Source organism: Hemicordylus capensis, chromosome 2 (genome assembly GCF_027244095.1).
Source record: "Hemicordylus capensis ecotype Gifberg chromosome 2, rHemCap1.1.pri, whole genome shotgun sequence".
Lineage (NCBI taxonomy): Eukaryota > Metazoa > Chordata > Lepidosauria > Squamata > Cordylidae > Hemicordylus > Hemicordylus capensis.
The window spans coordinates 262,669,588-262,697,581 of record NC_069658.1 but is presented as its reverse complement, the minus strand read 5'-3'; the positions used below and the strand labels follow the sequence as shown (position 1 = coordinate 262,697,581).

General features: G+C 45.3%; 1 protein-coding gene across 2 annotated transcripts; it reads left to right on the top strand.

The window, feature by feature from the left end:
- Positions 1 to 47: 47 nt before the first annotated feature.
- LOC128341555 (zinc finger protein RFP-like) lies at positions 48 to 27,878 on the top strand. 2 transcript variants are annotated; one of them, XM_053287829.1, is made up of 8 exons: positions 48 to 217; positions 7,284 to 7,885; positions 10,995 to 11,090; positions 11,813 to 12,043; positions 21,038 to 21,060; positions 21,994 to 22,109; positions 22,503 to 22,532; positions 26,580 to 27,878. In XM_053287829.1, exons 2-8 carry the CDS (start codon positions 7,463 to 7,465, stop codon positions 27,092 to 27,094), a joined length of 1,434 nt encoding a protein of 477 aa, XP_053143804.1. In that variant the 5' UTR covers positions 48 to 217; positions 7,284 to 7,462; the 3' UTR covers positions 27,095 to 27,878. The 2 variants fall into 2 exon arrangements, with proteins under 2 accessions (XP_053143804.1, XP_053143803.1); XM_053287828.1 differs by having other exon boundaries at positions 49 to 217; positions 7,352 to 7,885.
- The last annotated feature ends 116 nt before the right edge of the window (positions 27,879 to 27,994 follow it).

Sequence of the window (27,994 nt, the reverse complement as noted above, 5' to 3'; positions counted from 1 at the left end):
TCCATTGGCTATAATAGTTCGGTAAATAGGTTTGCCGGGAAAGTCCGATTGGTGAATTGTAGCCAATAAGGAATTTCAGTTTGTTGCTGGATGGGTGGAGCCAGCGCTCTCCTTCGTGGCAGCTGTGTGTGGTTGGCTTGGGGCGAAAGCTTCCTCGTGGGGGAGGTTGATTGTGTGTGTTTGAAACAGCCGCAGAGCAGCTAATCGACGGAGAAAGGTAGTGAGTTTGCAAAACGTTAGAGGCTTAGAGCAAAGTAAATTTTTGGAGCTGCTGTATGACGATGGGGAAAGCACAGAAGTAGACTGCAGGAAGGTTTTCTGTTTTAAGTTTGGGAGAAAGCAGAAAATGGTGGTATTGGTATGGGGATATTTTGTGGAGGGGGGACTAGGGAGGCAGCAGATTCGCACCCCCACAGTACTGAGGGAGGGAAGAATTAAAAATGACTGTAGAAATTATTTCTGGTTGACAGATGTTGAAGAAAGAAAATAATGATGCATATATATTGGCTTTAAAATCAAACCAGTCTTCCTCATAGTTCTGTTTCCATGGTGGAAAAGCGTCACCAGTTAAATTTCTGACTAGCTGGCTGGCTTCTGACAAAGGCAGGGCCACTTAAATATAATATACCCAGACAGATTGAAAAGTTGTGTGCCCGTCAGCCTCAGGCTATGGAAAGGGGGCAGGAGACTGAATGCCACCTTTCCCTCTTTCTGCACTCTCTGGAGGGTAGCAAAACTTAGGAATTAATTGAGTGGCCGGCTGTTATATGAGTGTATGTTATTAAACAAATGTATTTATATTTATGTAAACCACTTTGGAAACTTTTGTTGAAAAGCAGGATATAACATTTATTGTATTTGTATATCCTTGTAGGAAAACTTTCTCTTGAGGGGCAGTCATAGAACCATAGAGTTGGAAGCTCCTTGTAGGTCATCTAGTCCAACCCCACATGCTTGATGCAGGAAGTCCAGAGCCAGAACATGTTCAATGAATGACTGTCCAGCCTCTTCTTGGACTTTCAGTGAGGAAGAGCCCAACCCCCTCTCTGGGAATTAGTTCCATTTTCAAGTTGCTCTTATCATTTAGAAGTTTGTCTTTATATTAAAGCCCCCACCCACTCCCGCAATAACTTGAGTCTGTTAGATCTAATCTTGCCCTCTGGGGTATCAGAGAACAAGTCCTTACACATTTCTGCATGATAGCCCTTCAGGTATTTGAAGAGTATAATATCATGTCCTTTCTCAGTACACTTTTCTCCAGGTTCAACATACCCAGTTCATTCTCTTCTCCAGGCTTAGTATACTTTCAGTCTTTCCTCATAGGGCTCTTTTTCCAGACCCTTCACCATCTTTATTGCTTTCTTCTAAATATGATCTGATTTGTCTACATACATTCTTCTTAAAATGTTAGACCCAGAAGTGGTCATGGCACTCCTGAAGAAGTCTGACTAATGCAGAATAAAGTGGAGCTATTACTTCTCCTGACTTGGGAACTATGTTTCTATTAATGCAGTCTAAAATTGCATTAGCCTTTTTTGCACCTGCAGTATCCTCCTGACTTGTGTTCAGCTTGTGATCAGCTGCAGTCCTGAGATCTTTGCCTGCACTACCGCCAGTCCTGGTATTCCCTATACTATACCAGTGCATTTGATTTTTTTGGTGTGTATGTGTATGTATAGTGTGGAACTTTGCATTTATCTCTGCTGAATTTAATCTTGTTAGTTTCAGCCCAGTTTTCAGTTCTATCAAGTACATTTTTGTCTAGAACTGCAAGTGCAAAGAAAATACAAACAGTCCATGGGCCAGTCCTGCAAAGACTGCTGTCTACAAAATGTTGACCACTTTGGCATGCATAGCATTATGAGACAAAGCAGTGCAAAGTTCCAAGGGAAGCACTATCTGGGTTTGTTTTCTTTGCAATGAGAGACCACTGGAGACTTGTGTGTTGTTCCATATAGCTTTTTGTACTGCAAATTATAGAAGTAGAGCAAGGGCTTCCAACCTTGGGTCTCTAACCTTTGTTGGACTACAACTCCCATCATCCCCAGTCACAGTGGTCAAAGGGGATGATGGGGCATTATAGTCCCAACAGCATCTGGAGACCTGAGGTTGGTGATGGAGAATGGGGAACCTATGAAATAACACATATGTGAAAGTTAAAGAAGTTTTCCTATAAAGCAGCAGATCTGCCATCCCACATCCTATCCCCCCTGAGAGAGGCACGTAGGACTTCCCTGTCCCTGCTGAATTAGACCAAAGGCCCATCTAATCCAGCATCCTGCTTCCTACAGTGGCCAACCAGATGCCTTTAGGAAGCCCACATTATTAAATCATGCATTGTGTGAAGAGGTATTTTCTCTTGTCTGCCAGTCAATTTCACTGGATGACTTTTTAAGTTCTGATATTATAAGAGAGAGCAAAAACATCCTCTCTCTACTTTTTCCATACCATGCATAACTATATACACTTCTATCTCGTCCCCCTGCTTAGTAATTTACTTCCCCCAAAAGCCCCAAGTAGTGTAACCTTTCTTTGTAGGGAAGGTTCTTCGCCCTCTGATATGTTTGGCTGTCTTATTCTGCACCTTTTCTAGCTCTATGATATCTTTTGGAGGATGGAACAACCAGGACTGTATGTAATCTTCCAAATGCAGCCACCCTGTGCTCCAGGGTGCTTCACCTTCAGGCAGTTTCAGCTACCTCTGCCTTTACCAAGTTGCACAGACATACATGTTTCCTGCCTATCTCTCCAAGCACTTGTCTTGGCCTCCATCCTGCAGGTGAATTGCCCTCTTCTGGGAAACCTTCACAGCCACTGAAGAAAACGTTTGCTTCTTTTGTCAGATTTGGTAGTCACATTGGGCAGTCAGTTGTGGCACATCAGTAGTGTGAATTAAAGAAAAAGAGGTTTTAAAAAAGAAGCCCACAATGGTACCATTTTACAAATGCATATGACCCTGCTTGGTCACTGAGAGACAATTCTTATAAGAAACTTAAAAGTTTGCATTTCACTGTGCTATTGATGGCTTTTAGACATGATGATTTCACTATTAATAATTGGGAAGGAAAAGAAAAACACTACATATTCACGCTTACGCCCTATTCAGACATTATGTTGTACCTGCATTCAGGTGGCTGTATGTTCATACATGTATTTGTGTGAATCACTTTCTTGCGTCATTTTAAAAGTGAACCTCGGTACAGCTTCCTCAGATGCATGGTACAGAAAGGAAGTATACTGTTGTACCTGCATTCAGCACAGTGTGTGAATAGCTGTACCTGTGTACACTGTACACAGATAGTATGAATTTTGAAGATAATGTATGAATAGGGCTTTAACGTGCATAGAATTAGGCTGCCAGGCAGAGATAGTTTATGTGGGAATAATGGAAAAGTCCACATGAACTTAACTTTTTTATTCTGGAAATGTTGGTGGGTGTTCATGATACACCTCATCAGTTTGTCCACCTTTCTGTTGAACACATGAGATTCTTTGCTCCCATAAACTTTGAATGGAGATGATTCAACAGTATTGTGTCTCCAAGGGCCTGTATGGTCATAACACCAAATGAGAGTTAAATGTGCCATAGGATGGCGTTCTGATTGTCTGAAAGCATGAAGCCGTGGTTTAATTATCTAACCATGGCTCAATTTTTGCTCCCAAACTTGAATCTGAACCCTCTGTTTCTAGAAAGTTTCACTGCTGAAATCTTGGGTTATTTTATTTATTTATTTATTTATTTATTAAATTTATATACCGCTTTTCATTAAAACAATCCCAAGGTGGTTTACAGCAGAATATAAAAACAAGATTGTAAAAGTGACACAATTAAAATATTAAGCTAAAAATATAAAACAAATCTGATTAAAAAATTTAAAACACAAGCATAAAAAGAATACAAAGAGAAGCAGCAGAGACAATAATATAAAAGCCTGGATTAAAAGCCACAATTTAACATGCTTTCTAAAAGCTGTGAGGGAGACTGAGGAGCGAATAACCACCCGGAGAGCATTCTAGAGTCTGGGGGCAGCAGCAGAGAAGACCCTGTCCCATGTGCATGACAACTGAGCCTCCCTCATTGTCGGCACGCAGAGCAGAGCCCCCTCAGATGACCTTGTCAAGCGGGCAGCAACCCTTGGGAGCAGGCGGGCCCTCAGATATGCAGGGCCCAAACCGGGCTAGACGGCAGCACTGTGTCATCCTAATTTTGCTGCCGCTATAACCTGGATTTGTGCACTAGCTCCTCCCACCACCATAGGGAGGTAGTCTCAGTTCTAGGGGGGCTGCGTTTCTCGCTGGACACCTCTCTGAGCTGATGCCCCGCCCTCTGCCATCCCCTTGCTCCAACTGCCACTGCTTGGCAACAGGGATGCCATATTCCTGCATAAGAACAGCCCTGCTGAATCAGGCCCAAGGCCCATCTAGTCCAGCATCCTGTTTCTCACAGTGGCACACCAGATGCTGCTGGAAGCCACAGGCAGGAGTTGAGGGCGTGCATTTAAAGGGATGGAATGGCATTGGTGGAAGCACATGTTAAATAAAAGGAGAATAGGCACACATGCAAGGAGCCCTTTCATTGAACTAACACCTGATCTAGCCCCATTCCTGGGGCTCTCAGATGCTATCAGTGGAGTGTACTTTCTTTGGCCTTAATGTACACAAAGGTGGGTGGATGGGGAACCAGACTGAGGGACAGGCCTGAGAACTGGGGAAGACACTGGTTGCCGGACTACAGAAGGGCCGGGCACTGCTTGTCTGGTACTCCAGGAACAGATATTGACTTCCTAGGAGGGGATATATGTCTATGAAAGCAGGCAAGGGATCCTGGGGTTTGTTTCACTGTAACCAAGGATGCCACAAGGCTAGACGACCTGGGCCAAACAGTGAGAAAGACCCAACACACTCTTGTCTTCATACTGGCTTGCTGGCTGGGGCGGGGTGGGTTTCTCATGAGAGAGCCAGTCCACTGGAGAAAAATAGAAGCACCAGTGTGTTTCCGCTCTCCATTTGACTGCACTCTCATGGGGTAAGCCCTTCCAACTATGGGGGCCCCACTGGTTAACAATAGAACCCATATTCCACACCTTCCAGATTTCAGAGTTCTCTGGGCTGTTTTGGGTTGGGTGAGCAGACAAAGAGAGACTGGGGATGGATCCTATGTCCCAGGCTAATTGGTACCAGCTGGGTCTCATGCTGTGGCGTATGCAAACCAGCCACTACGGGGCACTCTGGGATGGGATGTCCGTGAATTAATAGTCCCTGGCTAGCCAGGTGACCGTGAGAAGCTAAACTGAGCCTGGAGATGTTTTGTGGGACTCAGATTCTTAAGGGCCGCTTATATTCTTGGTTCCCGGCAGCTGGCGGGACCAGGAGCGATGTTGCTGAGGGACCCTTCCCAGGGCTTTGGTAGAACAGTCAACTGGGCTGGGTGGTAAAAGCCAGGCATCCCCTTGAGAAAGTGGACCACTCAGAAGCAGGACCCATCTTCACTGCACTGGGAGCATCTCTTGTGCGATCAAATCCTGCTCTAGATGGACAGTCCTGCTCATGAGGTTTAGCTGGCACTCAGCTTACTTAAAAACATAGGAACGGCCACAGGCTGGATCAGGCCCAAGGCCCATCTCGTCCAGCATCCTGTTTCACACAGTGGCCCACCAGATGCCTTTGAAAAGCCCACAGGCAAGAGGTGCGGGCATGTCCTCTCTCCTGCTGTTGCTCCCCTGCAATTGGTGTTTAGAGGTATCGCCCACTCACTCATTACTAAGTTTACTCAAGAGCCTTTGGTGGGGTACCTTTGTACCAACTGGTACAAAAATAGATTGAAATCGTCAAAAACCAAAAGGGCAAATCAAACTATTCTAGCCTATTCTTAGCTGCCTAATCCTATACATCCATACATCACAACTTGTGCGTGGGATAGGGAGGGGGTCTTGGGTGAGAAAAATAATAAAAATCCCCAGAGACATGGTGGAGGGAGGGGAGCAATGTGTCTCCTGACATATCTGCTGGAGAATGGGCTGGTGTGGGTGTGTTGCAAATGGCCATTGATGATAACAAACTCATTCTGCGAACAGATGAGAAAAAGTAGAGGGAATGATTGTGCAGTCCATCTTTAGACTGCAGGAAGAGAGGGGCCCAATCCTTTCTTCCCAGGGGAGGGGAGCGGGGGGCACAAGACCCTTCCTCCCCAGCTGTTGAAGACAGTGATGAGGAAAGGTTTAAAATGCCTTTGGCACGCTGTGGGCAGGTGAACACTGCTAAAAAGGCACACTTGCACGGAGCATTCCTCCTATAGCATTGTGCCAATGGTTGCAGCTTCACTAGCATGCTGATACCTTGCCCAGATTCTGGTGACGTGATGAAGCTTTCTGGGATGCAGGCTGGGTGGACTACGAAGAGGGAGAGGTTCTTCTGCCCAGAAGCCAGAGGTTGTTTTATTTATTCATTCGATTTCTATACCACTCGTCCAAAAACGACTCAGGGCAGTTTACACAGAGAAATAACAAATAAATAAGATGGATCTCTGTCCCCAAAGGGCTCACAATCTAAAAGAAACATCAGATAGACACCAGCAACAGCCACTGGAAGTACTATGCTGGGGGTGGATAGGGCCAGTTACTCTCCCCCTGCTAAATAAAGAGGATCACCACGTTAAAAAGTTGCCTCTTTGCCAAGTTAACAGGGGTTAGCAGATTGCCAAATGGTACAGCATTATTCCCAGTTTAAGACTAAAAGAACAGCCCTGCTGGATCAGGCCCAAGGCCCATCTAATCCAGCATCTTGTTTTTAACAGTGGCCCACCAGATGCCTCTGAGAAGCCCACACACAAGAGGTAAAGGCATGCCCTCTCTCTTGCTGTTACTCCCCTGCAACTAGTATTTAGAGACGTCTTGCCTCTGAGGGCTGGAGGTGGCCTATAGCTCTCAGACTAGTAGCCGTTGATAGACCTGTCTTCCATGAATGTTTCTAAACCCCTCTTAAATCCAGGCTGTTAACTGTTGCTATGTCTTGTGGCAGAGAATTCCATAGTTTAATTATGTGTTGTTTGAAAAAGTGCTTCCTTTTTTCGGTCCTAAATTTCTTGACAATCAGTTTCATGGGATGACCCCTGGTTCTAGTGTTATCCACATCATGCATGATTTTATAGACCTCTGTCATGTCTACCCTTAGTCGTCTTTTTTTTCTAAACTAAAAAGCCCCAGATTTTTAGGTAGCCTTGGTTCGTAGGCTTTACAGATTAACCACAGCTTCGTCTACCTTAGTTTTCATTCTATGTCCAACAGGGCCTAAGAGTAAAAACCACCTTCAAATGCACTCTGTAAAAACTCTGCTTCCTTCTCTCTTCGCCTAGTTCCTGGTGAGGCAAGTGCTTCCTGATGCTTGCAGAAAGGAAACGCCCATTATTGTGAGCAAACAAAACGAAACAAACTTTGTTCCTGTGCTTTCCTGCAAGAAGACGCCAATGGCTGCTCTGAATCCTGAAAAATCTCTCCAAGATGAAGCCACTTGTTCTATCTGTTTGGATTATTTTCAGAGTCCAGTGATGATCATAGATTGTGGGCACAATTTCTGCCGAGACTGCATTGGCCAGTGCTGTGAAGGGTCTGTTACCAAAGTGCTTTCTTGCCCTCAGTGCAGAAAACCTTTTCTCTGGAAAAACATCCGGCCCAACAGGCATCTGTGGAATATTGTAGAACTGGCCAAACAGTTCAGCGCACGAAGGGCTAATGAAGCAGGAGATCAGCGGTTGTGCGAAAAACACCAAGAGCCCCTGAAACTCTTCTGCGAACAGGATCGAACTCCTATCTGTGTGGTGTGTGATCGATCTAAGGTGCATAAAAACCACAATATTATTCCCATAGAGGAGGCTGCTCAGGCGTACCAGGTAATTTGGGCTGGCTGAGAGGGTTTATGGGAACATGTTTCTTAATTTTTGGCTTCTCAAAGGAAGCTCTGACAAAGTCAAAGCATACGGAAATGGGGGACACGATAAGGGGAATGCCTGTTCTCACTGTTCAGCTAAACAATAATTTGTTGTGGTTCCCTTTTGAGAGGGGCACCCTTGTAGTACTGGAAATCTGTTTGAATTCATTTTGAGGTACTTGGGGGTCACTTTTCAGATCTTTCCTTGAAACCCACCTTCTCTGCATGGCCTTTCACTTATCCTATTAATTTACATTCCCAGTTTGTTTTTTTGTTTGCTTTGTTTTGTTGCATTTTTATATTTCTGAAATCAACAATCTCTAGGTAGTTGTTGTTAAACTTTTATGAATTTGTAAATACATGTGTCCTTCCTTCCTTTCCCTCCTTCCTTCTGTTGTTTCCCCACTGTCTGTTTTAGATTGTAAACCCCTTGGGAGCAGGGATCTATCCGTGTACCTAAGCAGCCAAGAAATAATAACACTCCTGCAAAAATCTAATGATAGATAGATAGATAAACTGGTCTTTGACCAGTGCAGAAACATGAAAGAAAGAACATAATGTCACACCAATTATAATAGCATTGGTATTGTTTTACAGATACAAAATGACATAGTAAATTATTCCACTATATTAGTCATTAGATGATGTTGTATATTCATTGCTATTAAACAAAACTTAAGCCACATTGTAAGTATTGTTGGCTTGAGATCTGACAAAAGAAATGAGATCTATGCTTCATATATATGCTAAATCAGTGTCATCAGTCCTGATGATCCCTGCACTGATCCCTCCTATTCTCCTACCTCATATTGTGTGTGTGTGTGGTTTTTAATCTACCTTATTCAAATATGCAGTTCCTCGTTTTTGCTTACTTCCAAAAAAAAGTGCTGGGATTAGGCTAACCTTGCATTGGCCAAAATGTACAACTTGATTTGGTGAACCAGTGTTTCCAGAGTTCCACAATTCCTTAAGTACATTATTCCTATATCTCCTGTTTGTTGACAGGCTCACACCAAATACCAAACGTAATATTGCACTTGTAAATAAAGTGCTGTTTTTGACACACAAGCAAACACACACACCCTCTCACAATTTGCCACTTGCAATGTCTTCTCAAAAGAGGTTGCAGTTGTATTATTTAAGTTATGAGTTGCCTTGGGAGGCCACTGGTGTGGCAAAAGAAGGGCTATCAAATGTAGAAAGTAACAAAAGAAAGAAAATGTTTTTGTGGTTGTCTGTCACATAAAATAGGGATGGGGGTTGTTGCTTCAGGATACAGCATCTGCTTTGCTGGCAGAAGGTCCCAACGCCTGGCATCTCCAGTAGGTCTGGGAAAGACTCCTGCCTGAAAGAAACCTTGGAGAGCCTCTGCCAGTCGGTGTATACAAAGTTGAACTAGATGGACCAAGAGTCTTACTCAGTATAAGGCAGCTTCCTATGTTCCTAAGAGGGATTTCTTCTTCTTCTTCTTCTTGGCTGTGGTGGGATCTGCTAGCTACTGATTAATGAGGATTTAGGTGAAGCAAGAAGCTTTAATTCCTGCCTTGTGCCCAACTACCAAAATGACATTCATTTCCCTCTATCTCTAGAGTAGGGTAAAGTAAAGTTGTGCTGTTGAGTCGGTGCCGACTCCTGGTAACCACAGAGCCCTATGGTTGTCTTTGGTAGAATACAGGAGGGGTTTGTTGCCATCTCCCGCACAGTATGAGATGATGCCTTTCAGCATCTTCCTATATTGCTGCTGCCTGATATAGGTGTTTCCATAGTCTGGGAAACATACCAGCAGGGATTCGAACCAGCAACCTCTTGCTCCCTAGGCAAGTTACTTTCCTGCTGCGCCATTAGGGACAGAAAGGGAAAAAACGGTTTCATTTGGAGTTGGTAACTGGAAGAATCTGAAGAAGCTGTTTGGGGATGGCTTAACACAGTTGAGAATGCAAGTTAACACTGAGATGGTGTTTGGAGGTTACTTCAGCACTGAGCTTAAGTAATTTATCACCCAAGTGCTCTTTATCTATTCCTGTTGTTTTACCCAGTGGTCATGCTGAATGACTTACAATCCTAAAGTCATCCAATATAAAATGTTAAAAGTAATACAAAAAAATTAATACCGTATACGAAGAAAGTGGACCTCTCTGAAATAGATATAGTGGTATATGGGGTTGAGGTCTCAAGGGCCTAGGAGTGCCTTAGTTAGCTTCATGAGCTTGAACAGAGAAGGTGTGCTACATGGGCCTAATGGGGGAGAGCATTCCACAATGGGAGTGCTGCAACCAGAAGACCCTACCTAACCTTAGTAGAAGCTGCATTGGTTAAGGGAAGCTTATGGAGCAAGGCTTCTTTTAAGGGCATTCTTAATGCCCGTGCTCTAAGAAGTTGCTGCTGTTATGCCAAGGGATGCTCAATTACATCTGTCTACACTCTGCATCTGTGGACAGGGCTTTGATTATGAGTTGTCTTGGTTATCCGCCCGAATATAGCCCTGATCATACTCTAGCCAGGGATGTCAAACTGTGGCCCTCCAGCTGTTTTTGGACTACAACTCCCATAATCCCCAGCCACAGTGGCCAATAGCCAGGGATGATGGGAGTTGTAGGCCAACATGTGCAGAAGGGCCACAGTTTGACATCCCTGTGAGTCTAGCCCATTTCAGACACTATATTGTACATGTGTGCAGATGTCTGTAAATATTTCTGTGTTTGATTGTACATGTGAACTTTAAAACGGAACTTGGGTACAGACCCCTTCTTATCAGGATATGTATAGGAAGTATAATATTGTACATGTGTTGGACATAATGTGTGAAGAACTGTACATTGGTGTTGCCTCTAACAAGGATTCCCAGTTGTTGAGTACAACTCCTATAATCCCCAAGCAAAAGCCATTGCAGGTGGGGATTCTGGGAGTTGTAGTCAACAATATCTGGGAATCCCTCTTAAAGGCAACACTGCTGTGCATATGTACAGATCTCTACATGTGTACACTGCACACCGATTGTACGTGTGTTGAACATAATGTCTGAAGAGATCTTATATGATCAGCTCAAAAATGTGTGCTTATGACTTTCTTAGGATAAAATACATAATTGTCTGCAGACTCTGAAAGAAGAGAGAGAAAAGATTTTATCGCTTAAATCGGAGGTAGAGAAACCAAGCCAGGATCTACTGGTAAGTGCTGTTATAATGTATAAATGTTATAAATGAGGAGTTGCTTACACTGCTCACTGCAATCCAGGCTATTAACGCCTTGATCCTTTGTCTCTGCTGCTTAATTGAAACTTCAGTCTTGGTTTCATAACCCCAGTGCAAGCTGAGCACTTTGTCTAGAGAAGTAGACATGGTAACATTCTGTTCTGTGGGCTTATGGAACGGTGTGTTCAGGTTCTTCCAGATTCGTAGTAGCTTCCCAGGGCAGTAATAATGTAGTGTCGCACTAGTTTAGGACCATCTACTGTGATATGCTCGTCCCCATGTAATGGGAGTCAGGACTAGCCTTGATGCTGGGAAATCGGAAGGTTTTTCTCCCTTGAAATCCAGAGATATTTGCTTGAGTGCTGAAACATGTAAATATGAACACAGTCTCTGGGGTGAGAAAATGAAGAATACCTATTCCTCAGCTGAATTTAAAATCGCCTGTCTGGGCAACAATGGGATAGTGACTCACCTGGCAGTAATGGCACAGGCACCATCCAGTAGGTGCTCATGGCACAGCAATTGGCATCCCCAGAATTTCAGTTCATGGGAAACAGTGATTTGCTGACTATGAAAGGGCAAAGTAGTCTGGATAAAAGGGAGGGGTGAGCGGTAGCTATGCAGTTCCTCTGGGAACATCAGTGTCTGGGAAGCCCCTGGCTCCTTGTGTTTCCAGTGTCTGCATCTCTCCACAACAGAAAGAAGCCAAAGCAGAGAGGCAGAAACTTGTGGCAGCATTTCAGGAGCTGCGTGAGCTTCTGGAGAAAGAAGAACACCTCCTGTTGGCCCAGCTGAAAAACCTAGAGACGGAAATTGAGAAGAAGAAGGAAGAAAATGCATCTAGATATTCTGAGGAGATTTCCCTTCTCGGTTCCTTAATTGGCGAGCTTGAGCAGAAGCGCCAGGAGCCGCCAAGTGGACTCCTTCAGGTGAATACCCTTCCCGTTTAGTATACATCCACTGCATTGCTCCCTTTAAGCACCTATCTATTGCTTTTGAATAAAAAGTTCACAAAGGGGATGAGGAAGAGGAGAAAATTGTCTCCTGTCCCAAAGATGCTCACAATCCAGAAAGAAATGCAGAGGAGACTTGATGGCTATTTGCTATGCCCAGCTTCGGAGATGGTATCCCTCTGGACACCAGTTGCAGGGGAACAATGACAGGAGGGGGGGTGAGGAAACGGGCCGGAGTTTTATGCTTATTTTGCACACACTAGCCCCTGTCCACTCCTTTTAAATTCTCTGTAGTGCTACCACCACCCTCAGTCTGGGGGAACCTCTTTTTAGCCCCCCCCCACCACCAAAGGGTGTTACCTCAACATCATATCAAGAATGTCCTGTAACCTCTTAATGTAGCATAAGTTTAAAACAATCAATTTATTTACTTGCCTCCCTATTTACTTAATAAAGCAAGTTACAGGCATTACATGTGAAAGGCAAATATGTAAATGCAAACAAGGTACCTTCTCATCTTGCCTGATATTGGGCAGGAGGCGAAAAGATCTTAGTTGTTGGGTTGCCGTTCAGAAATTAAAAGTTTGCATCATGGCAATCGCGGCACGCTCTCTTGAGCTATGCAGCCAGGACTCAGCCAAGCTAACCTGAAACAGAAGTCACTCCTCTAGCAACAGGAACTCAGAACACCCAAAAGCTGACCTTTTTGTTTTATAAGAAAGTAAGTTTTTTCTCCTGGTTTGACATTGGAAAGATTGGAGCTAGGTGCAAACTGAAAACTTTCTTCGTAGACTTGAGCAGACATCCCTGCAGGATGTTAGTCAGTTGCTCTGTGCACTGAATTCAAGGACTTAATGCTTCCCTTGATAGTGGCAGAACAGTAAGGGAATCCATTTGCATGATGGCTTGGCCATGTAGCACCCTATTGGCTGTCTGACACAGGCAGGGGATTAGTGATGTGCCCGGACCAATCCAGAGGCCATTCTACAGGCCTCCGGACTGGTCCGGACATGGGCGGTTCAGGTTAGGGCAGATTGGGGTGGGGGTGGGGTTCCCTTTAAGGGCGGGGGAGGGTTTACTTACCCCTCCGGCCACTTTCCCCCCCTCCAGCTCACGTATTTTCTGTAGTAATCGGGGCGGCAGGATACCATCCTGCCGCCCCTTCCCCCCCTTGGCTGCAAAAGGCTTTTAGAAGCCTTTTGCGTGTGCGACGTGCGCGCAAAAGGCTTCTAAAAGCCTTTTGCAGCCAAGCTGGGGGGAGGGGGAAGGGGAGGCAGGGAGGTATCCTGCCACCCCGATTACTACAGAAAATACGTGAGCCGGAGGGGTGAAGGTGGCAGGAGGGGTAAGTAAACCCTCTCCTGCCCTTTCAGGAACCCCCCCACCCCAGTGCCGGACCGCAGCTCCGCAGTTCTGTGCACATCCCTACAGGGGATCATGTAGAAAACAGGTTGGCTAAGTGACTAGGGGGCCACCTAATGGCGCAGCGGGGAAATGACTTAACTAGCAAGCTAGAGGTTGCTTGTTCAAATCCCCTCTGGTATGTTTCCTATGGGAAACACCTGTATTGGGCAGCAGCGATATAGGAAGATGCTGAAAGGCATCATCTCACACTGCGCAGGAGATGGCCATGGTAAATGCCTCCTGTATTCTATCAAAGTCAACCACAGGGCTCTGTGGTCGCCAGGAGTCGACACTGACTGGAGGGCACACTTTACTTTAAGTGACTAAGAGACAGACAAACACACTCCTAAACATGAGGCCAGACAAGCTCGAAATGGAGTTCAGAACGAAGAAAAATTATGGTATGTGAGTTAAGGACGCCTTAACATGACAGGGGGCATGCTTTCATCTATTGCTTGTGGCCTTTCCGGGGCATCTGATGTGGTACTGTGGGCACACAGGATGCTAGCCTAGATAGGCCTTGGCCTGATCCTGCAGGGCTGTCCTCATGGTGTTGGGAGACACCAGTAGCAGCAGCTGGGAGGGAAGCCACGCTGGGTTGAATAGAGCTATTGCTCTCCTCCAGCTCCTTATAAAGAGCCATCACTTTTAAGATCTGCCTCTTTGGCTTTTTGGGGAAAGTTTGTTTGTTTGTTTGACATATTTTTATACCACCCAAAACTTACGTCTCTGGGTGGTTTACAACAAAATAAAAGCAACATTAAAACATTAGTTAAAAACAAAAACAAGAAATTTTTTAAAATGACCATTTAAAATTTGTAACACAACATTAAAAACAATCAAAACAGTATCAGTTAAAAGCCTGGGTGAACAGGTGCGTCTATAAAGACTTTTTAAAAATTGTCAGAGATAGGGAGGCTCTTATTTCACTAGGGAGTGCATTCCAAAGCCTCGGGGCAGCAACGGAGAAGGCCCGTCTGTTAGTGTGTGGATATGGAGATATTGCATTTCAGGTAACTGGAAAATGTATTAATTTATGTTGTGCCTGGAAAACTCTGATTATTTCTCCAGATTAGTCCATTTTCAGTTGTATTTGGCATGCAGCAACCCTCAAAATGATCATTGCGTTTCTGCAGGTACTGCATGTCCAAATATGTTCTCCCCCATCACCAAAGTTAGGAACATAAGAACAGCCCTGCTGCATCAGGCCCAAAGCCTATTTAGTCCAGCATCCTGTTTCCCACCAGATGCCTCTGAGAAGCCCACAGGCAAGAAGTGATGGCACACCCTCTCTTCTGCTGTTACTCCCCTGCAACTGGTATTCAGAGGCATCATGCCTCTGAAGCTAGAGGTAGCCTATAGCCACCAGACTAGTAGCCATTGATAGAATTGTCCTCCATGAATTTGTCCAAGCCCCTTATTAAAGCTATCCAATCTAGTGGCCATCATCACATCCCATGGCAGAGAATTCCATAGATTAATTATATGCTGTGTGAAAAAGTACTTTTTGTTGTACCTAAATTTCCCAGCCTTCAGCTTCATGGAATGACCACTAGTACTAGAGCTGTGAGAGGGAGAAAAATTTATCTCTGTCCACTTGCTCCACTCCATGCATAATTTTATACATCTATATCAAGTCTCCCCATAGTAACCTCTTTTCTAAACTAAAAAGCCCCAGATGCTGTAGCCTTGCCTTATAAGGAAGGTGCTCTAGGCCCCTGATCATCTTGGTTGCCCTCTTCTGTACCTTTTCTAGTTCTACCTTGTCCTCCTTGAGATACGATGACCAGAACTGTACGCAGTACTCCAAGTGTGGCCGCATCACAGTTTTGTATAAGGGCAGTATAATATTAGCACTTTTATTTTCAATCCATTCTTAATGATCTCTAGCATGGAATTGGCCTTTTTCACAGCTGCCACACACTGAGTTGACACTTTCAACAAGCTGTTCACCATGTCTCCAAGATCTCTCTCCTACATAGTCACTGACCGTTCAGACTCCTTCAGTGTATATGTGAAGCTGGGGTGTTTTTTTGCCCCAATATGCATCTCTTTACACTTGCTTACATTGAACTGCATTTGCCATTTTGTTGCCCATTCACCCAGTTTGAAGAGATCCTTTTGGAGCTCCTCACATTTATTTATTTATTTATGAATGTTATTTTAATCCACAATCGGTTGTGGATTTCACTACCCTAAATAGTTTAGTGTCATCTGCAAATTTGGCCACCTCATTGCTTACCCCAACTTCTAGATCATTTATGAATAGGTTAAAGAGCATTGCTTCCAATACAGATCCCCGGTGGACCCTACTTCTTACTTCCCTCCATTGTGAAAGCTGTCCATTTATTCCCACCCTCTTTTTCCTGTCCTTCAACCAGTTACCAATTCACACATGAAGCTGCCCCTTTATCCCGGCCATGACTACTAAGTTTACTCAAGAGCCTTTGGTAAGGAACTTTGTCAAAAGCTTTTTGGAAGTCCAAGTATACTATGTCAACAGCATCACCTTCATCCACATGCCTGTTGACACTCTCAAAGAACTCCAAAAGGTTAGTTAGTCAGGACTTTCCCTTGCAGAAGCCATGCTGGTTCTTCTTCAGCAAGACCTGTTTTTCTATCTGTTTAAAAGTTTTGTTTTTAAGTTTGCTTTCCATCAATTTACCTGACATAGAAGTTAAGCTAACAGGCCTGTAGTTTCCTGGATCTCTCCCCCCCCCTTTCTTTTTTTGAAAATTGGAGTCAATTAGCTACTTTCCAGTTCTCTGATACAAAGCTAGGAGAGATAGCATTTTCACATTTGAGTTCTTTCAGAACTCTTGGGTGGATTCCATCTGGCCTTGGTGCTTTAATTTTTAGTTTTTTAAGACAGTTTGGAACATCCCCTCTCATCCACTCAAATTGGCCCAGTTCTTCAGCCTCCTGAGTAGGCTGAAGTGGGTATATGGTCAGTATTGTCTACCATGAAGACAGATGCAAAGAACCCGTTCAGCCTCTCTGCAATCTCCTTATCCTCCTTAATAATCCCTTTCAAACCCTCATTGTCTAAGAGTCTGACCACCTCCCTGGCAAGTTTTCTGCTTCTGATATATTTAGCTTTTGTTATTCCCCCTGACACTTCTAGATATATGCTCCTCAAACTCTCTCTTTGCATCCCTTATTGTTTCCTTGAATTTTCTTTGCCAGAGTTTATGTTCCTGTTTGTTCTCTTCATTTGGGCAAAACTTCCATTTTCTGTAAGAAGTATTCTTCCCTTTTATAGCTTCCCTGACTATTTGTTAGGCTTGCTGGCATCCTCCTGAACATGGTGGTATCTTTCCTCCTCCTTGGTATACTTCTTCCAACTGAGCTTCTGTTATTGTGGTTCTAAATAAGTTCTATGCTTAAGGAGTGTTTTGACCCTCCTGGTTTTCCCTTTCAGCTTCCTTTTTACCAGTCTCCTCATTTTTTAGAAATTTCCTCTTCTGAAGTTTGTGTTGAACTTCCTTAGCGATGCTCCACTTGCATATAAGCTGAATTGGATCACACTGTGGATCACTATTCCCCAATGGTTCTACTACTCGAACATCTTGCACCAGGTCTAGGGCACAACTCAGGATTAAGTCCAGGGTCTCAGTGTTCGCCTTCTCTCCGGCTGGTTCCGTGACCCACTGTTCTAACTCAGTCATTTAGCATGTCTAGAAATTTGGCTTCTCTGTCAATACCCTCATGTGAATTTGCTCAGTCTATGTGAGGGTGATTGAAGTCACCCATTGTTACAGCTCAGTCTCTTTGACACCTCTCTGATTTGCTTCAGTCTGGGAGAGCAGGGGGGTCACTTTAAGGGACAGGGAAGGCGCTGCCTCCCTGCCAGCCCCACCCCACTGCTTCCCCCCTGCCAGCGCCCTCCAAAAAAAGCGGGCGTGCTGGGCTACAGCATTCCTGCTTGCAGCTCCAAACAGCATCGCCACACTCATGGATGGCATGCATGTGCTTCAGCCATGAGTGTGGCAACGCTGATCGGGGCTGCAAATAGGAATGCTGCAGCCCAGTGCGCCTGCCTTTTTGGAGGGTGCTGGTGGGGGGGGGGAGCAGTGAGGCGGGGGCTGATAGGGAGGCATCTCCTTCCCTGTACCTTAAAGCTACCCCCCGGCCTTTGAACTAGTTCGGACGCTGGTGGACCAAACCAGTTCAGTGTTCCAGAAAGGGAGCGCTGAAATGGTTCTGTGCACATCTGTAGCTTCTGCAGCTCCAGGTCACTCTCAGCATTTTGATCCGGGTGGCAATAGCACGCCCCTAGTAACACATTTCCTTTCAGTCCTCATATTGTCACCTGTAACGTTTCTGTGCAGGGCGATGGATTTTCTAGCTTGTTGGACTCTATCCCTTCTTTAACATATGGTGTTACTCCACCCCCAGTCTGCCCTTGCTGTCCTTTCTTTAAATTTTGTATCCCACTGTATAGAATACAGTGTGATAACAGTATCCCAGTGGTTCTCACTGTTCCACCAGGTTTTTCTTGTGCCTTCTGTATCTATGTTTTCATTAGCAACCAAGCACTCCACCTTACTTATCTTGGCTTGGAGGCTTCTGACATTGGTATATAATCACCTCTACACCTTGAGTCTCTTGCCTGGTGTTGGCGTGTGCTGTCTCCCTTAAGGTCATTTGACCTTTTTGACCACCTGTCATGTGTTTCTACTCCTGGTTCTACTCTGCCCCCTTCTGGTTTATCTGAAAAGTTTTCACCCTCACACTTTAGGGAACATAGGAAGTTGCCATATATTGAGCCAGGCCATAGGTCCATATCAGTGTTGTCCACAGGCAGTGGCTGTCGACTGACAGCGGCTTCTCCAAGGTTGCAGGCAGGAATCTCTCTCAGCCCTATCTTGGAGAAGCCAGAGAGGGAACTTGGAACCTTCTGCTTTCCCAGAGCGGCTCCATCCCCTGAGGGAAATACCTTACAGTGCTCACACTTCTAGTCTCCCATTCAAATGCAACCAGGGTGGACCTTGCTTAGCTAAGGGGAAAAATCATGCATACTACCACAAGACCGAACCAGATATCACCTAGTTCCTGCCAGCCACCCCCCAGGCATCATTTTAAAAGCTGCTCTGTAACCTTTTTTATTTTAAACTCCAGCAGTCTGGTTCCATTTTGATTCAAGTGGAGCCCATGCCTTTCGTACAGGCTTTGCTTGCCCCCAAATGTATCCCAGTACCTAACAAATCTAAACCCTTTCTCCTGGTACCACCGTCTCATCCACACATGGAGACCACAGCTCCTCGTTTGCTGGTCCTGCACGTGGAATAGGTAGCACTCCAGAGAATGCTACCCTGAGGGTCCTGGACTTAAATATGTTACCTAGCAGCCTAAACTTGGCTTCCAGGCACTTTACTCTTCCCTGGCACTGCCTAGCAGCTATCTAGACACCGTGTGATGTCCACAACCTTTGCACCTGGCAGGCAAGTCACCATGCATTTGACATGCAGGTTGCAAATCCATCTCTCTATGCCCCTAATGATCAAATCGCACACTACAAGGAGGCCTCCAACCCCTGGAGGAATATCCTGTGCTAGAGGATATGGGTGCATCACCCAAGGAAGGGATTCCTTCTAAGGGAACATTCCCCCTTCCTCAGACTGTCCCTTCTGACTCCTTTATTCTCCATGGCAGTAGTGGAGCTGTCAGCCTGGGAGTGATCTCTGAGGGTCTCATCCACACATCTCTCTGAGCGTCTCCAGGTCAGCCACTTCTCTCGCTTCGAGAGAATGAACTTGTTCCCTGAGAGCCAGGAGCTCTTTGCACGGAGCACAAAACCATGATTTCTGCCCCCAAGCAAACAGTCAAACATGCAGCACTCCATGCAGTACACTGGGAAATATCCTTCTGTTGCCCCTCCTACAAGCTGTGTGACCAGACGCGTAACCAGAGTGGGGCAGGCAGGGCACATGCCCTAGGCGCCAGCTGAAGGGGGCGCAAAATGCCTGCCATGCCCTGCCCCCAAGCAAAACAATTTTAAAAAAATTTTAATCCCCCCCGCCCCCCATTCAATCCTGGCGGGTCTGCCTGCTGCTCACCACTGCTGCCGTGCCACAGCCCCCCCCCCCCCCACGCAGGTGCAACTCTCAAGTTGTGAGATCTCTGAATCCGGCGGGCGGGCACTCTCCCATTGGCTGGTGGAGAGCGTGAGCGGCTCCCCTGTGCTGGAATCAGCGCATGCCTGCACACACAAGATGACCACATGGGTAAGAGAGACAGAGACTAGCAGCTTGCTGTGGTCGGTACGTGCTATCGATGTTTGTGTCCTCTGTAGGAAAGCTTAACCTGCTGCTATGTCGCTGCTTTGAGTCTTCTTCCTCTTCCCCACCTCTCTCCAAGGAGCCCAGGGGGTGTATATGCTCCTCTCCCCCGCCCCATTACTGTTATCAGAACTGTCTTTTGGTGGGTAAGTCAGGGTGTAAAGTGGTGGCTGGCTCTCGGTCAGCTAGTGAACTTGATTGGTGGGAGAAGAGGATTTTCAGCCGTAGTCCGTCCGTCCTCCCCCAGCCTCCCATCCCTCCTTCCCTTCTGCTGCTGCCGCCAGCGGGGTTTTTGTGTTTCTTTGGGGCAGTGAGAAGCAGGCTGCTGCATCACCCTTCGATAATCTTATGTTATGCAAGTTGTCAGTGCTCAGTGCCATCTGCCCTGAAAGACTCACTCTTTAATTGAAGCAGCGGTGCTCATAGTAGTACCCCTAAATAATGAGTGCTGCAAAGTGCATTAATGACTGCTCTGTGCTTGCTCGGGTGCCTCGCAGCCTGGGAAAGAAAGTCCAGTCCAGAAACTTGCTGCAGCTGTGTCAGCATCTGAGAGAGTGTTTGTTTCTGCCCTCTCATCTTGTTTGAGCTTTTGGTGCAAGACAAAGGACTGTCAGTTCTTGGCTCTCACCTGTGGGGTGAAGTCTGTGAGCAGTGGCAGTAAGATATCTTCAGAGTCCATCAGTAATTTTGAATTTTAGAAGTTGAAAACTTGGCTTTAAAAAAAATAGTAATGGTTTGGACAGGGGCGCAATTTCAGTGCTTGCCCTAGGCGCTATTTTCCCTAGATACACCCCTGTGTGTGACTCACCTGCAGCTAACCCCCACCCACTGTCTCTTGAGGCACAACCGAAACGGAATCAAACCCTAGGAATGACTAGCCCTTACCAACTCACCTTGCTCCCCACCCCCTTCTTGTTGATTTGTTTATTTGCTTGCTTGCTTCTTTAGAAAGGAAAACAAAAATGTGTTAACTCCCTTGGTCTGGGCCTTGTCTTCTCAAGAACTGCTTCCAAATTGCCTAACTCAAAGTAAACTAACAAAGGCTGAGCTAGCCCTCAGCCTTTATAAGTTATGCCACACAGGTGTGCAACATCAGCATTTTGAGTGGCTTGTATGACACTCATAATGGAGTCAAAGCAGTTCTTTCTTGAAGTTGCTTAAAGGAGTCTCTGAGAGCAAAAGATGAAAGGAAGATGAGTTATCATTTAAATAGAAGGAAGTTCCTAATATAATGTTTGTTTAAACCAAATTGCCAAATCTCTCTCTCTCATTTCTATTCCACCAGGATATTGGAGGTATTTTGAAAAGGTATGCAACTTATTCTTCTTTCTGCTACTATTTTTCCATGGCTGGTCTCAAAAGACTTGGGAATTGGAGAGGGCAATTCTGTTCTAAATGTCTTGCGCTCATGCTCTGACTTTGTAGAAGCAAGTGGGTGCCATTTATATTCTAATGGTTGGGAGATGCATAATAGACCCTTAAAAAAAAAAGGGACCTACTCAGATTGATGCAGGAGCTTACTCTCTTTTTGGATGAATACTTCCATCCATCACATGAGCTAGTTATTTATTGGGAGTAACAGCAGGAGGGAAGGACATGCCCTCAACTCCTGCCTGTAGGCTTCCAGCAGCATCTGGTGGGCCACTGTGTGATACAAGATGCTGGACTAGATGGGCCTTGGGCCTGATCCAGCAGGGCTGTTCTTATGAAATGGCTTATCCACACAGCTTTTCCTGGAACGATCTTGTGAGCAGGCTTCCAGCAACGTATATTATTTTGTTTTATATTGTAAGATGTTGCAAGTCGTTCTTGCATATTATCTTTTTAAAATAAGAAAACTATTTGCAGCAAGTTAGCTATTTTTAAAAAGGCAAATACATGCAAACATAGGCAAGCGGATAATGTTGGCATCACATGCAGATCAAGTCCTCCTCTTGTTCTTGCCCCCATACCTACTACTCGAGTGATGGACAGGGCTGCCATCTGCTTCCATGCATTACTCAGGCTGTGTTTGTTTGCTTTCTATCCTCTTCAACCTAGAGGGCTTCGGACTCCCATTGCCATGTGTCCTCTGCCCTCACAATTGTTGCAGACAGAGGTCCTAATTCACACTATGCAAACAGCAAATTCTACATTTGATCTTCCCCTGAGAACTGTAATTTTACTGAGATGTATTGTGTGACTTTAAAAAACACAACTGTTGGTGGTTTCCTGTTTTGTGTTTGTGCGTTGAAACCTTAGGTGCAAGAAGGACAAATTTCAGCCTCCAGTTCTGGATTCTTCAGAATTCAAGAGAAAGCTCAAAGAATTTTCCCAAAAAAGTGCATCGCTACAGGGTGACCTGAAGAAATTCAGAGGTGACAAATGTTTTTCTGAAGCTGATTACTGGGATGGAAAACGTTCTGTTTATTGGGCTTTATTCAGTTGGTCAGTGAATGCAATGCCCAATCCTATTTAGCCTTGGTGAGAGAGTCTCCATTAAAATAGAATAGTATTGGATCCTGTGCTCTCATAATGGGATTAAGGTACTGTGGTAAGATGCTATTTGCCTCCTTGGGAAAAAAAACACATTAAGCTAGATGTCTGCTCCAAATCTGAGAGGGAGAACTCGCATCCTTCAGATAAATACATACATAAAACTTTCCACTACGACTCTTAAGATTGTAGTATTATGGATACATATTAAATGTGCTTTATTAATTAACAATAGAAGTTTCACCTTTGTGTCTCTCCTCCTTTTCTTCTTCTAGAGACTCTGATTGAACCAAAGTGGATAAAAGGTCAGTTTCTGCAGAATTTGACATCTCGCAGTAAAGGCAATGGTGGATTAAGGCATAGGCAGAGGAGGCGTCTGCCTACAGCAGCAAAATTTGAGGAGCGCAACTTTTGCCGCTCCTCAAATTTGCCGTGCCTCTGGGCTGTGGTGGCTGGGGGGGGCATGAGGGGAACCCCCACTTTTGTCTATAAAAATCGCCACTACTGCGGTGGGATGAGGCATGGTATCAGTGGCTCGTGGCTGACTGAAGGGAGGGTGGATTGGGCTGAGGAGGGAATACTATCCCCCTTTTTTTAACCTTTAAAAATTAAAGTGCCGTCCATCCATGATTTCTCCGCAGCGGTGGCAGCAGCCCCTTCCCTCGAGTAATATCCGTCTCTTGCTTGCAAAGGGGGCGGGCATCACCTGGTTCACTCACCACTCGGCTTTGCCAAGTGAGCTCTTCCCCTCATTTCAGGCAGTTGTTTGCTGCCTGATCATCTGTTTCTCTTTCTCTTCCTCCAGTGAGGCCCACACCCCCACATGCAAAGGGGACGTGGCCCAGGCTCCAGAGAGCCCGAGCGAGCGCTCCCCCCTCATTTCAGGCAGCCATGGGCTGCCTGATCAGTGTTGATTTCATGTTCTCTCCCTTGCTGGAGGAAGAGACGGATGCAAGAGATGGATATTACTGGAGGGAAAGGGCCGCTGCTGCTGCTGCTGTGGAGAAATCATGGATGGACGGCATTTTAATTTTTAAAAGGTAAAAAAACAAACCCTGGGGTAGTCTTCCCTCCTCGCCCCAATCCACCCTCCCTGTAGTCAGCCACAAGCCAACAACACCGCAGCAGCGATTTTTGTAGATGAAAAGGGAGAAATTACCCCTCACCCCTGCGGCAAAAATCCTCTTTGCCTATGGGCGGCAAAGAGGTTAATCCTCTTTGACAGCTTTTTAAAAGTCTTTAAAGATGCATCTGTTCACCCAGGCTTTCAATTAATATTATTTTAATTGTTTAAATGCTGCTTTAAAACATTGTTTTTCAAAATTTAAAATTTTTATAATGTGTTAAACTTTTTGTTTGTAACTGTTTTACTTTTTCTGTTTTTATTTTGTTGTAAACTGCCCAGAGACGTAAGCTTTGGGTGGTATTTAAATGTTAGTTAGTTAGTTATTAAATTAATTAAACAAACAAACAAACCACCCCTGAGTAAAGGCAGAACAATGCTTTATTTGAAGCAATGCCTTAGTTCAGATGTGATGCCAAGCCATGATTTTATGCCGTGGGATGGAACCTCAAGCTCCTCCCTCCATGCACTCAGAGCAACTTGTTACTTCCTGGTTTTTGGCAAGCTATAGTTTGCCACTTGTTCTGAAGTGGCAGTTGTTCTTGCCCTGTAAGTGAAGATCAAACCAGGATTGTACCATCTTAAGGCTCCTTCCAGGTTTGTTCCCATTGTGCCAAACCATGGTTTAGAGTTAAGTCTGAGTCCAGCCTGTGTCTGTCCTGTGCATCTGCTGTGTTCCTAGACCTCCTCAAATGGAAGGAATCGGTGCAGAGCAATACAGTTTATACAATACAATCTCCTGAATTTGCTTTACCATTTTTAATGTTGGTGATTAAGCTGCATGATAGTCTATGAGGTAGATTGCTACTGTTCTCCTTTCCCAGGTGGGGAACTAGAGCAGTCATAATCCAGAAGTCTTGATGCACATCACCTTGCCGTGCAGTACTGTACAGTACATATTCACCATGCTAGATCAAATCACTGCTTAAATCTACTGCTGAGCTGCTTTTGGTGGAGCCTCTTTTTGGTGATGCAGTCGGGGTGGGGTTGGAGGAAGATAAGCATTTGCAGAGAATTCACACACGCGCACACACACGCGCACACACACACAGAGCAAAAGCTCTCCATGTATCTTAGAGAGTGCCTTCTTTTTCATGATCCCCACTGCAAATAAAGGTCATCTGAGGAGGTCTGTCTTCAGTTACCACCAGCATGTCTGGTGGTTACTCAGAGGCAGGCCTTTTCTGTAGCTGCTCCTGGGCTGTGGAATGCACTCCCAGCAGAAATCCATAATCTGAATGCATTATTGGTTTTCAGGGGAGCCCTTGAAACCCATCTGTTTGGCCTGGCCTTCCTCAGTTTTTCAACTGTTGTAAATTTTAAAATTGTTAACTAGCTGACCTGGCGCAGAGCACCTGCGCCCCTAGTTCTCCCTGCCCCCCCAACTGATCCGACTCGCTGCCCTGTCTCCATCCCTTCAACCGTTCCCCCAATCCCTTCAGCCAGTTCGTTTGTTCTCCCTCCTCATCCCTTCAGCCCATTCACCCCCCCCGCATCCCTTCAGCCAGTTAGTTAGTTTGTTTGTACACACACACACACACACACACACACACACACACACACCCCACTGGCAGCCCTTCAGCTAGTTTGTTCATTGGTTCGCCCCCCATCTCCATCCCTTCAACCAGTTTTGTCACCGCCGCTCCTTTCTCTTGGCCGGCCAGCCGCCGCTTTCCAGCATTCCTTTCCCCCTGCCGGCAGCTCGCTCGCAAACTCTCCCGAGAGCTGCCACACATAGGATTAGCGATGGGTATGTCTTAGAGAATTATAGATAGACAAGTGAATTTCGGCCCGTTAAGTAACGGGCGCTCTGGCCCCCCGCCGCCATTCCCCCTCCCGCCGACAGCCTGCATGCCGCGGCCGGTCCCCCAGCCGGGCAAGGGCCCCAGGGTCTCCGCGGCCGCCGCCGCCCACCCTCCCTCCCAGCTGCCGAGACCTCCTTTCCCGAGTATGATATCCCAGGTGATAAAAGTTCCTATTTAGAGAAGGAGAGAGGAGCTCACAAGTAGAGCTCCTCTCTCTGAAAAGCCTCTTCCCGAACTGGTGCTTTGGGCGCAAAGGACGCCTATTGCGTCCTTTGCATCCATAGCGCCAGTTCGGGCAGTGACTTTGCACAGAGAGGAGCTCTGCTTGCGAGAGTTCTCTAAATAGTCTTCAGTTCTCTAAATAGGAACTTTTATCGCCCGACTAACGTGGGTGTACTCTGATAAGGAGGTCTCGGCAGCTGGGAGGGCGGCCGGCCGCGGGGGCAATTACATGGGCCGATTTGGCCCTTAATCATGGGGGGGGGGGTTGGTTCAAAAAGGAGGACTCGGGCAGCTGGGAGGGCGGTTGGCGGCTGTGGGAGCGATTTATTGCTATGACGATGGGGACATCAACCGTCGTTTGGGGCACTTCAGATACTTTGGCCAACATGGCCGCCCATGTCTGGGCGGCCGTATCTTTCTCGGCGGTTCTGGGCATGCGCTCTGCACATGCCCAGAACTGCCCAAAAAGACACGGGCGGCACGGGATCACACACAGGGGTTTTATTATAGAGGATAGATAGAAGAGAATTATATATATAGATTGGTTTTATGTTGTGTTTATAGTTTTTTTTCTTAACTGTTAAATAGGTATTTAATTAAGAGGCCTTGGTAGTGGTGGAAACATTTTTGTTTTCTTTTTAAAGGCTCACATGAGCATTCCTGAATTGGTGTGGTGCTCAAATAACGAAAGAACTAAAATGAAGATAGCAGTGCAGGCATGGGGTAGAGGAAGGGTTGGTTGTCACTGAGGTAACTGGCCTAATCCAGAAAACCTTGAATGGCATTTGCACAGTTACATAGTACTAGCTCTTCCAATGCCTGCATTATATGAGGGCAAAACTGTAGCCCTATTCAGACATTATGCTGAACATTCATACAGGGTACACAGGTACAGTTAGTCACATGTACTGAACACAAGTACAGCACTACACTACCTACCTGTACCATGCATTTGGTGGCCGTGTACCCAGTTTCACTTCTAAAATGAATGCTGGTACAGTCATTCACACAAAAACATGTACAGACATCTGTACACGTATACAACATGATGTCTGAATAAGGCTGGTGGTTTCTCAGGATGCTGAATGTTGCTTTCTGCCAGGACCCCTGCTTCAAATGAATTGTTCCTGTGCATTTGTTGCTTTATAAATTGATATTCTTTGGAGCTTGGCTTTATGTCTGTCACGTGCGTTTTCTTACAGAGAACGTTCTGTTGGATCCATTGACGGCGCACCCTCGATTTGTGGTGTCCGATAATCAGAAAAGTGTTGCATGGGGATCTTTCCGCATGGACTTGCCCTACAACGCCAAGAGGTTTGACCCTGCCCGCTGTGTGCTTGGCTCTCAAGGATTCTCCTCGGGAAAACATCATTGGACGGTAGATGTGGCCAATGGAACTTTCTGGGCTGTGGGAGTGGCCAGAGAGTCTGTAACGAGAAAAGGACAACTCAGTTTTATTCCAGAGGAAGGAATCTGGGCTGTGGGTTTTTACAATGGTCAGTACAAAGCTCTAACTTCACCACCTACCTTTCTGAATCCCAGGAAACAACTTAAAAAGATCCAGATCTGTTTGGACTATGAAGAAGAGACTGTGACTTTTTGTGATGCTGAAGGAGGAGGGCGCCTTGTTAAATTTAAACCAGCTCATTTTGCAGGAAAGAAAATCTTTCCTTTCTTCCGTGTTGGGGATATAAACACGTGCATCGGGCTGTGTTAAGTATTTTGTTATCTGTGGAACTTGACTTCTGAGCACAGCACCAATAAATGCTCTTTTGACTTTTGAGCACCCCCAATAACACAATAAAAGCAAAGCCACTCTCTGCCTAGTGCACTTTCCATATTTTCTAATCCAGGAGTTCTCAAACTTGGGTCCCCAGAAGTTATTGGAGAGCATCAGGGAACAACATCTGGGGAACCAAGTCTGAGAACCCCTGGTCTAATAAATGACTGTTTCTGATTTGGCTCACCAGTTCCCTTTATCAGGTTTTTCTGTGCACATAATAGAACAGGAAGTAAAGAAATGACTTGCTTTAGCTATAAATTTTCCGTTTGATATGTAGCCAGGATGTAGCTTCGCAACCTCATTGTCTCTTTCAGCTTAGCCAGCAGACTAGATATATGACGAGCTCTCTCTTTTTAATTCATCTTGTTCCAAGCACCTAGGCTTTAAAAGCATAGGAGACTGAAATGCATACAATGTTCAAAATAGCTAGCTAGTCCAGCTTTTAATGAAAAAGTACTATCTTGCTCATGGCTGAGCTGTCTTATAGAAGAAAATTCAGATTCCAGAGTACAAAATTCCCCATGACATGAATGGTGCATGTATTTTAAATGGCTAGCAAACTCATTTTAAGAATTTTGTTCTAGATTTTTTTTTTTTAATGTAACTTTGGCATGAGATCGTTGACAGGCAAATGTATAGACAGTCTGACTTACTGGAATACCTTGCTGCCTTACATCTGAATTTCAAAAATCAATAAATGTTGACAATTTATCCTTGATCTGTTGACTTTGTACATGTACTGTATTAATCAACTTAAGTGTTGTAATGTTCCACAATCTAGAAGGTCATTGAGGGTCATAGATCTGTAGTAGTAGGTCAGTGAATTTTCAAGTT

Bases quoted from the DNA above. Each gene is read 5' to 3' on its own strand.
- LOC128341555 (XM_053287829.1), top strand. From the start codon at position 7,463: ATGGCTGCTCTGAATCCTGAAAAATCTCTCCAAGATGAAGCCACTTGT. The intron at 21,061-21,993 runs GTATGCAACTTA...TTGAAACCTTAG, and splicing joins ATTGGAGGTATTTTGAAAAG to GTGCAAGAAGGACAAATTTC. The intron at 22,110-22,502 runs GTGACAAATGTT...TTCTTCTTCTAG, and splicing joins TGACCTGAAGAAATTCAGAG to AGACTCTGATTGAACCAAAG.